We start from the raw sequence: 11,457 nt of genomic DNA, 5'->3' as shown, positions 1-11,457 counted from the left end.
TCCTCGCCAGCATCTATGGTCTCCTGATTTGTTCATTTTAGTGACTCTGACCGGTGTGAGGTGGTATCTCACTGTGGTTTTGATTTGAATTTCCCTGATGATGAGTGATGCTGAGCATCATTTCATGTGCCTGTTGGCCATGTGGATGTCCTCTTTGGAGAAGTGTCTATTCAGGTCTTCTGCCCATTTCTTCACTGGATCATTCATTTTTTGTGTATGGAGTTTAGTGAGCTCCTTGTATATTTTGGATACTAGCCCTTAATCTGATATGCCATTTGCCACTATCTTTTCCCATCTTGTCAGCTGCCTGTTAGTTTTTTTGATTGTTTCCTTTGCCTTGCAGAAGCTCTTTATCTTGATGAGGTCCCAGTAGTTCATTTTTGTTCTTGATTCCCTTGCCTCTGGGGATGTGTCGAGGAAGAAATTGCTGCGATTGAGGTCTAGGAGGCTATTTCCTGCTTTTTCCTCAAGGGTTTTGATGCTTTCCTGTCTCACATTCAGGTCCTTTATCCATTTTGAGTTTATTTTTGTGAATGGTGTCAGAAAGTCGTCTAATTTCATTTTTCTACATGTCCAGCTCTCCCAAGACCACCTGCTAAAGAGGCAGTCTTTTTTCCATTGGACACTCTTTCCTGCTTTGTCAAAGAATAATTGGCCATACACTTGTGGGTCCAGTCCGGGTTCTCTATTCTATTCCATTGGTCCATGTGTCTGTTTTTGTGCCAATACCATACTGTCTTTCTGATGACAGCTTTGTAGAGAGGCTAAAGTCTGGGATTGTGATGCCTCCTGTTCTGGTTTTCTTCTTCAATATTACTTTGGGTATTCGGGGTCTTTTGTGGTTCTATATGAATTTTCAGGTAGTTTGTTCTAGCTTTGAGAAGAATGCTGGTGCAATTTTGATGAGGATTGCATTGAATGTGTAAATTGCTTTGGGTATTAATGACATTTTAACAATGTTTATTCTTCCGATCCATGAGCACGGAATGTTTTTCCATTTCGTTGTGTCTTCTTCAATTTCCTTCATAGTTTTCAGCATACAGGTCTTTTACATCTGCTTGTTTGAGGCACTGTGGGAGTGTAGCTTCACACACATTCCCAGCAAGTAGTTGACATGCAAGTCTGGAGTTCACTAAAGAGATCGGGGTGTCATTTATACAACAACAGGATCTGAAGCCGTGAAAATAAATGACATTCCATTTAGGGGGCAAAGCTAATGAAAGACACTGAGGAATGGTTAAGCAAGACAGGAAGAGAGCCTTTAAAGAAGTGGGTAATTCGTGGGAACAGATGTGGTAAAGAGGTCACACCAATGGCAGAGATTCAGTGAACCAGTCATTGAATGTGATGACTAAGAGGTCACCATGGATCCCTGACAGTGTTGTGCTTCTGCTCCTCTGAAGCCTTCTGGAGTTGCTTGGAACCACACTACCATGCTGAAAAGCAGATGCACACTTTTTTTTCCTACCAAAAGAGAGGTGATTTGAAGACATAGCAGGAGCAGGTACAGAGAACTCCAATATATCCCAACCTGGATTTAAGATGGAGTTCTCCAAATAAGGTTCCCATGCTCCTATCCTTTGGCAAAACACTGCCTAGCGCAGTCCCTCCTGGAGAGGAATCACAGTAAAGGACTCTGTTTTCCTCTGTTTCACACTGCATTGGCCCAACTTACTGAACCATTGATTTTGCACACAATACTTAACATCTTGTGGAACTAGTGTTTCCTGGCACATAATTTGGCAAATGTGGTAAGGAGAAGAGAGATAACAGTTTAAGGGACTACTGGTATCAAGGGAATGTTCTTCTTTTCTTTTTAAGAATGGAAGAAACATGAATACATGCTAAAGAATAGGAACGAAGCATAGCATGAAAGGCCAAACAGGCATGAAAGGGCACAGAGCAAGCCAGGCTCTGGTAGAGAGGCTGGCTTAGTGAAAGACATCAGGCTCACAGCTTTAGCTATAAAACATCATTTTCTTTGATTAATTTGAGTAATCACAAATGTTCATTGTTCTAAACCGTACTTACTCTCCTCAGAGGACACCGATGCTATCTAGATAAGGTTAGAGGCAGATGATATAAACTGTATAAACTGATTTGCTAGAAACAGAGTGCAGTCTCCATCCTCCTCCCCAAGTTAGAGGCAAAGTATCCCTTCCCCAGGCCAGAGAAGGGAGTCCCAGGTCTTTTAGGTCTTCCAGGTCAGGAGCTAATGCCCCGCTCCCTGTACCCAGGCAGGGACAGTTCTAGCACGGGATAGGTGGAGAAAAGAAATCTAAAAATAAAGCTCTCCGAAGAAACTGTCTTGCCTAAAGAGCAGCTTCCCACGCACCCTGGAGTGCCACATCTGCGGGGGCTGGCAGTACGGGAACAGAACAATCCTGACCAAGTCACATAAGTATTACCCTCTTGTTGGGAGCAACAGCACATTTCTGATTCCCGTCAGTGCCCCAGCATCTAGGCTGCAGACCCAGAGCAGGGGCTTAGTGAAAGAAAGCAGGAGACTAAAAAGATCACCAGTGACTGGTCCAGCCTTCCTCCAGCTCTCCTCCCTTCACAGCAGGAGGTGAGCACAGCAAATGTGAAGAAAGCTGCTCTCAACAAACAACCAGTCAAGTTGAGGATTCATTTTTTTAAAAAGAACCATGAAGGGTTCTAGTGGGCTTCAAACTCAAAGCTGGGCTCCCGTGGTTCCGCTCTCTGCAGTAGGCTCAGAGACTGCCAACTGAGGGAAAAGAAAATCAAGCACCAGGACAAGAACTGCAATTAGCATTTATATCCACTGGGTAGCACGGAGTTAAACCCCAAAGACAGACCAGTTGTCTCATTGCCAGGTAATTGGCAAATGTAGCCTTCCTTCCTAACCTCCCCCAGCAGGTATCAGAGGTCACCAGAAAAGTTCAACCCAAGAGTTTAATACAAGCCACACCTAAGCGTTAAACACACACACACACACACACACACACACACACACACACGCGCGCGCGCACATGCGCGCGCACGGCTCTCTCTCTGGCTCAGGGAAATAATCCCACCACCTCTTACTCTAAGGATTTTAACCTTGAAGAGATACAATGTACTTTCACCATACTGTTTGGAGTTTTGCCAAGAAGCTTGGGCAGGAAGAAGAAAACTATCCCCAATTCTAATGAGGAGTCCATAGTGTTCATTTAGCAGTGGAACTCCCCAAGAGGTTTGTACTTTGACCCAACAAAGTATCATAATGAGCCTCAAGGGTCAAAAGCTCAACCTTGGGCAGAACAGCTTTCCGCAGCAATACACTCAATGCTATATATCTGTTCGCTCCCCCACCCTTCCTGGGAACCATACACCATACACCGTCCCATCCCATATCCCAGGATTCAGATACAGAAACCAGCACAGCAGGGAGCAAGAAAACACCATTCCAAAAAAAAAAAAAGAAAAAAAAGACCCTGGGGCACCTGGGTGGCTCAGTCAGTTAAGCATCTGACTTCTGAGCTGACAGCTCAGGGCCGGGAGCCTCCTTCAGATTCTGTGTCTCCCTCTCTCTGACCCTCACCTATTCGCACTCTGTCTCTCTCTCAAACATAAAGAAAAACATTAAAAAAAAAAAGACCCAAAAGCAGCAATCTGCCAGTTTTTGTTCTCTTACCAAGAGACCCTCGACCAGAATACAGTGATAGCTCATATGCTCAGATACAAATCCGGATGTCTACTCTTCACATGTGGAAGGGGCAGGGGGAATGCCAAGTTTCCCCCTCAAATTACAGACTGCAAGCAAAGGACTCTGAACATTTGAGTGCTATTTGAATACTGATTAGCAACAATCACTCAACAGTCTTTTACAATTAGAGCAAACTGAAAGTTTCTCGTACCAAGTCACTCATGAGCAAAGAGGAAGAAACCAGCTCACAAAAGGGAGAGACACTGACCATAAAGCACACAACCTGAGCATACACTGCAGTGTTGCTTTAGTACTGGGAGTACACACTCCCTACCCCACTATTTAAACAGGAAGGGCTGTGTTGACACAGAGCTCCCCTCGTGCAGCACATGGCCTCATGCTCAGAAGTGTGACTTACCTGACATACAAAGACCTCTTCTCACTTGTTCGGAGGGACCCGGACCCGGAGCTCATGCTGCTGTTCATCATTTGTTCTCGCAAGTCATGTATCTTCGATTCAAAGCGACTGTACTCTGTCAAGGAGACAAGGGAACAGACAGGAAAAGAATGAACCCAAGGAACTGCACCAAGCCTGAGTGCCAGTGGCTAAAGAGCCAGGAGGACACTTGACTTCAAAACAGCCAAAGCCAACACAGTCAGTCCCTGCTTTGATAAGCAGAGTCCCTCCTCCAAGCACAGACTTCTTTCCACCACCACCCCCCCAACTAAGAGAAGAAAGAGAAACACCTGAAAAAGGAGTAACATTTGGACATATCAAATGGAAAAAGCTTTTATCTGCCTTGAAATCTCACTGATCCTTAAAACAACAACTGGAAAGACGCTCCATTGCAGCCTTCATAAATCTTTGGAGCAGGGCACTAAGGCCCAAGGAGAGCAGATGGGAAAGGAGACTTTCCCAAAAAGTGGATTGCAGAGAACAGATGGCCCTGAGACACAGGATGGAGGGGCTGGGAAGGACCTGAGGCCATTAGATCACTGTTAGGCAAGGAAGATGATTTGTTTCCAGATGACTTTGTTTTTTGGAGGTGGGGCTGGAGATTGGAACCCATGACACAAAGGTAAAAACAAACCACCATGAGATAAGAAGATCCTCCCTTTTAACAAACAGGGTCTTTGGTTTCAGTAACAGTAAAACAGAAATTCTCCCAAACAGAAACCTGCTGTCACCTCTCTCCTCCAAAATCATCTCATCCAAGGGACCTCGTGGCGCAACGGTAGTGCGTCTGACTCCAAAATCATCTCATTCATGGGGTTGTAAGTCCATTTGCCCAGCTTTACAGCCCACTAATACCATCACAACAGCCTTTCACTCTGGAAAGGTAACTACAGATTTACACCCAACTTAAAAAAACCTGATGGAGGAAAGCTCTCTAACTGTACAATTATTATAAGAGGCTTTTTTATAGGGATGTTTTACTATGACATTCTCCTAGTACATTTAAAATATGGTATCCACCCTTATTTCCCCACCCCCCAACACATACACAATATTTTTCAAGTCTGTACTAGCTGTATAAAATGGAATGTATCTAAAGCCCAGGCTGTGGAGATGGTAGAAAACAGGCACACCTCATTATGACAAGATAATTTCAAAGGAAAACAAAACTGACAGTTAGGGTTGAAGGTTGTGGAACTGCTTTGAAAAAACAAACATATTTCCAGGGAAAAAGAATTCCACAAAAGCATTTTCATGCACCATAGAGGGCTGGCAAGAAGCATCCCCATCTAGTCTGTATGACTCTACAGGCAGAAAACAAAACACCTGTTCCAACACCTGACACTCCCCTTCCCTCAGCAAAGCAACCTGACCTTCAGCTGGGTATAAAGGGAAATGCTAAAAAGCCTTACGAAGAGGGAAGGAGTTCTAACTCACACAGATCCTCAAAATTTCTTTTTGTTCACTCTGATACCAATGAAGCCAACCCATTAAATTTATATGTTCCTTCATTCACCACACACTGGTGCTAATGGTGATTTGTCTTTATTACCTACTCCCATCCCTGAAATCCTACAGGAAGCAGTTAAGTCACTGACTCACCCATTAAGTGCTGGGGGGAAAAGACTGCAGCTGGACAATGTCCCTGATCTGACGGTTACAAGGTAACACATCAATATCAGTGAGGCGTCACAATCTAAATGTAGAGGGTGGTGGCCAATCTGTCATGGAAGCCCTTGGACTGCCCACGAGTGCAGCAGTGGGGCCGTCTACCTCTCCACCTGCCTGGGGAACTGGCCCTACTCCAGAGCTCAGCCCTCCACCCTGGCCCTATAGTTGGCTCCTTTCTGGTCGTTCTCCTCACTCACTGGCTAGGAGGAGAACTTGGTGAGACAAAGAAATTTCTGACCAGGCAGCCCTTTCTTGAGGAAGATAAAGTAGAAGGCAGAAATACGCATTGAAGCCAGAAAAAATATACACCAAATCTATCTGTAAGCCATTCTTCCCCCGTCTCACAACTTGTTTATGTATTCCCTACTTTGGGATTGACGCGTCAGCTGAACTCCAGCTAAGCAGCAGGTCATGGCAGTTGCTTAGTAACTACATTTCTTAAAAAATCCTTTAAAAAACAACCACCAAACCACTATTTTCTCAAAGCTCCTAATCCGAGTTCATAATGCTGGGCCAGAGGGCCCACTTAAAATAGACTACAGAAAGAGAACAAAGCTGTTGCTTTAAGGAATCCAATTTCTGTTTTCTATGTGCTACTAAGCTTTCGGGTCTATTAAACTGTGTTTTATTCATTTTTTCCCATTCAGATGATCCCCTTAAAGTTCCAGCCTACTCATCAGTCTCTGGCTTTTATTTGGAGAATTACCTAATGTCCACCAAGCACAAATTAGCCTCTGAATAAATGATTGTTGGGTAAATGAGGAGCAAATTAGAAAACTGTGCCCAAGTCGATGCTTCTGTTCTCAAACTAATAAACCTAATGGTTTATTTAACTCATGGCTGCCAGCCTCACTGAGGGCTTGGGAAGGTAGTTAAGAAGTACTCCCATTAACTTTTATTCCCAAGGTTAACCATGGGGAGCAATTGGGGTATATGGTTTTAAACACCCTTTTGTGATATTAATAACCCACAGTGGGCATCTTATTAACAGACTTCCTGTATAACAAAGAAAGAAATAATTCTAACCAAAAAAACCCATTTAGAATAGTCTTAAGATAGATAGTACCTCATCTTAATATCAGAAGCATCATTTTCCAAAGACAAAAGCTTCACTTAAAAAGCATCTGAATTCTAAGACCTCACCGTTTGTCAGGGTCCTTCCTCCCCTTCTTCCACTTACAACTACTGAAGCCATTGCTGGAAGGCATCTCCTAAGCTGAAGTCACTGCCCAGTCACTGTCCAGCAGACCAGCCTCCAACCCAAAGGGCCCACTTCAAATAGGCTACTTTAAAGAACCAAGACTTATTTCTTAACTCTCCAATCTACTAACCTATGTTTTATTCATTTTTTCCCATTCAGATGAACCCAACCATTTGTGACCCACAAGATATCCACAGTGAGTCATCACTCCTCGTTCCCTTTGCTAATCACGGAGAGAGAAATGAGGGGGTGGGGGCACAATCAAACATTCCCTGAAACAGGGTTTCTCATTGACCACCTGGGGTGCTTCTGAAAGACCAGGATTTTGGATCCAACCCCAGATGCACTGACTCAGAACCAATTGAGCAGACTCAGGAATCTGCATTTTCACCAAACAACAAGGTGATTCTGATGTCCAATAAAGTTTGAAACTGCCGGTTTTGATTTACAAAACTGACTTTTGTTTTGTTAGGGAACAATAAGGTAACTATCCTGCATTATGTCAAAACAGATGAACGTGGGGGAAGGGAAGCAAACATAATATAAAAACAGGGAGGAGGACAACACATAAGAGACTCTTAAATATGGAGAACAAACAGAGGGCTGCTGGAGGGGAGGGGGAGAGGGGATGGGCTAAATGGGTAAGGGGCATTAAGGAGTCTACTCCTGAAATCACTGTTGCACTATATGCTGACTAACTTGGATGTAAATTAAAAAAAAATAAAAGGAAGGTAGGGCAAGAGGGCTGGAAAACTCTCAAAATAATTGGCAATACAATTGCAAATCCCATGGGAAAGGAAAGTGTTAGAGGCCTCTGTCCAATGTGCCTGCAAAGAAAGGTGATGAGTTTTACATGTTTTTATTAAAGTAGCACATGATTTTTTTTTAATTCTTAACTTTTTCTTTTAGACATTCCTGTATCACTACCGCATCCCACTACCCAAAAGTAACAAGTTAGTATTTCTAGCATGTATCCTTCTTGACTTACTTCCCTGTATATATTATTTATATACATATATTCACAACTGATAAAGATTCACATAAATCTTTTTTCATCCTCTAATAGGTCATGGAAATCCATCCATGTCACTACATAGAGATCCATCTCATTCTTTTTAATAGCTGCATGGTATTTCATATTACAGAGAGAGCATAATTTATTCAGTCACATCACAACTGATGTGCATTTACATTGTTTACAATTTTTAAAATTTATTTTTATTTTTTATTTGAGAGAGCGTGTGCATGTGCAAGCATGCATGAGGAGAGAAGGGCAGGGGGGGAGAGGGAGAGAGAGGGGGGGGGGGGGGGGGGGGGGGGGGGGGGGGGGGGGGGGGGGGGGGGGGGGGGGGGGGGGGGGGGGGGGGGGGGGAGAGGGAGAGAGAGAGAGAGAGAGAGAGAGAGAGAGAGAGAGAGAGAGAGACAGACACTCTTAAGCAGGCTTCACACTAAGGGTGGAGCCCAACATGGGGCTTGATTCCATGACCCTGGGATCAGGACCTAAGCCACCCAGGTGCCTGTAAATTGTTTACAATTTTTAATATTACCAGCCATGCTGCACTGGATATTTAAGCATTTCTACAGCATAGATAGATTTCTCAAAGTTAAACAGCAGGGTGAAATTATATACACACAGAAACATTTGATTGGCACTACCAAATTGAACCCCAACCTTCTGAAACCTTTATGATTGGAAGTGAGGATAAATTGCTATCCTAAGCTTCCAGCAGCTTTTCTGTTTCTGAAGAAGTGGAGGCAGAATTTACCTTTGAGGGCAGATTGATCTTTTGTGTGGGGGAAAACACTTCCGTGAGACTTTTGGTTTTGCAAAAGTAAAGGCATGATGGTATTCTGGAATGGACAAAGAGGAACCTCAAATTTTCTCCCTGCGTGATCATAGATCAGCCTTCTGTGGGTGGAGTTGCTGATTCAAAAGGCTTGTCCTACCACCTATATGATGCTCTATAGACACTCTGGAAATGTCTACCTCTAGCCTAGACCACTGTGCCTCCCCTTACTTGATAACCTCCCTGTTACTTGTTACTGTAAGCGACCCCACCTCCCCTTTCCCCTGCACACAACCAGTGTTTCCTCAGGTATTGATGATGTTTGCTCCTAATTGCTTCCTCAATCCATCTCTTCCTAACATTCACTGTTGTTGCCTTACTGTTGATTTTGCCTCTTTGTTTTCTCTTGATTATCCTGAGTGATAGGAAAAAATTATTCAAAGATTTTAAACAAAGGAATGACAGGATCAGGGGTGTGTGTGTGTACCACGTTGGCTATTGTGGGGAGACAGGCTGTGGTGCCTCACATGTAGATTGAAGTTTCTTAACAGCAAACGACCATGCTTGCTCTTTTTTCTCATTGAAAGCTCTGTATTCGTTCATTATTAGACAACACTATTCAAGAGAAAATTCCTGGGTTAAGGGCCATCTCTTTCACCAGCTGGTCCTCATTTTGGTGTCTAAAACAACACAGAACATGATGGATTTCTTTTTCATAATAGTACGAAGGAATAGTTTAAAGAAGGCCAAAGAGCTGGGAAAGCCTAGAGCAGGTTCCAAGGATACTGAATAAGCCTGAAAAGAAGGTAGAGTATGAAGGTGGGGTGATGGAAGCTGGATGGCCAGATTGTAAGTTTGTAATAAGACTTTTCTTATTAGGCCAGGGGAACCCCTGTTAAGTGTTTAAATGCAGGTGTGATACAATCAGAACTAGGTTTGGGGGAAGACTGTTCTGGGAATGTAATATAGAATGGAGGCCAGGGAGAAAGATAACAGAGACCAGGAACCTCTTCTACTAGAGACAATGACTTGAAAGGCCTGACACAGCAGGGGCAATTAAGAAGACAAAGAAGGAACATGAATCAAGAAACATGTTGGAACTATAAGAGCTAAAATGTGATATCTGATTGGATGAAGGGATCAAAGGTAACTTCTGAGTTTTTTCCTGACAGACCAGAAAAAGTAAAATTATATCAGCCATAATAAAGAATAGTCATCATGGCTTCAAAATCAGCTATCCCTTCTCCAGGCTACATATTGTTACTTCTGTCCTTCATCTGACATGGTTTCCGGATCCTGTACTATTTCTCCCTTTTAAAACCCGTGCCCAGATTTGTGGTGATGTCATTTCCTTTACAAAATTATAAGCTCCTTGATGTGATTTTTGTTTCCTTCTTGAAGTTTGGCAATTGGCACCCTTGTTGAGTCAACAAACTTTTACTGAATGTTTTAACTCATGATAAAAATATGACAGGACAAACCTGGACACTAATTCTCAGTTCTGGCTCCTCGGGAACTAAGGTAAGAAAAAGTACAAAACATTCTCCTTCCACACACCCAAAAATGCTAAAAACTGACTAACAAAGCCACAAACCATTTATGCAAACCTCTGACATGTCAGAGATTTCAAGATCTATTTAATAGCCATGAAAGGGGATCAAAATTACAATGTTCACGAACGTGAACTGGACCCACATCCAAGCCTCCAAATCCATATCCCCTCTAAGACTTTGCTCTCAAATCCATCTACTTTCCTAATGACAAAATAGTCTTCTCAGAATAAAAACTGACATTTGTCATTAATTCAGATAAGCTGAAAGGGGCTCAGTTTCTTAACCCATAGAAAGTTTATTTGGGCCTATTTCATTATGGGTAGGAAAATGTTGTAGAGAGAAAACAAATGGTACCAACAAAGAGTGCTTATTCTGCATGTGGTATAGACTACCAATGATTTGAATGACGACAGACAAGGGAAACGGTACAAAATAAAATAAAAGCCATGCCTATCAAATTTGGAAATGACAACAAAGCTGGGGAGACAACTGGATGACAGACTTCAGACACACAGACTGTGACAGGTAGCAGCAGTAGAAAGACACAAATAAAGTAAAAAAGAAATGTAACTTCCTGACCTTGAGTTCCCATACAAATACTAGGCAAGGAAGACAGGGCTGAAAAACAGCATGTGTATTGATTAGCTATAAACTCCAAATAAGTCGATAGCTGCCCAAAGGCTCATTTGTTCTTCCAGAAGTACAAATGTTCAAATCTCAAAGTCATACAGCTCTTGTTTGCCATTAGCTGAGCTGCCTTGAGCTCAAGGGAATCCCCCATTGTGAAGATGTATACAGCTGTGGTGGAAATGAAACCACCTCTTGAGAGAGTCACAGATTTGATGAGCATGAATGGTATGTTAGGTTTCTACAGTTGCCTTTGGAGTGCAAACCCTCAGGAGGTGTCCGAATTACAAGCATCTGTCCCAACAATATAGCTCATGTTTTCCAAAGAAATGGATGGAGCTGAAAATAAAATAAGCCCATCAAGAAGGTATCTGTCACAACACAGCATTTGATATACTGTTAAGTGAAACTGCAATACAATCTAAGTTTATTTTGGGAGTGTTTGCTGTATAATTGGATTTAATGAAATGTTTAGAGGTGCAGTAGGCATGACTTTTGAGTAGATAATGAAA

The 11,457-nt window shown here is 42.8% G+C and overlaps 1 protein-coding gene across 5 annotated transcripts in view; it reads right to left on the bottom strand.

The window, feature by feature from the left end:
* Positions 1–11,457, bottom strand: part of DLG3 (discs large MAGUK scaffold protein 3) — a 66,000-nt gene that overhangs the window by 30,789 nt on the left and 23,754 nt on the right. For all 5 annotated transcript variants that reach the window (XM_029930345.1, XM_029930346.1, XM_029930348.1 and 2 more), the window contains one exon: positions 4,068–4,182. In XM_029930345.1, the coding sequence (XP_029786205.1) occupies positions 4,068–4,182 (115 nt within the window). The remainder of the gene's footprint in view (positions 1–4,067; positions 4,183–11,457) is intronic.

The sequence above is a fragment of the Suricata suricatta genome, chromosome X (genome assembly GCF_006229205.1).
Source record: "Suricata suricatta isolate VVHF042 chromosome X, meerkat_22Aug2017_6uvM2_HiC, whole genome shotgun sequence".
Taxonomy (NCBI): Eukaryota; Metazoa; Chordata; class Mammalia; order Carnivora; family Herpestidae; genus Suricata; species Suricata suricatta.
Note: the sequence above shows the minus strand (reverse complement) of the source record. Positions and strands in the feature narration are given on the sequence as shown.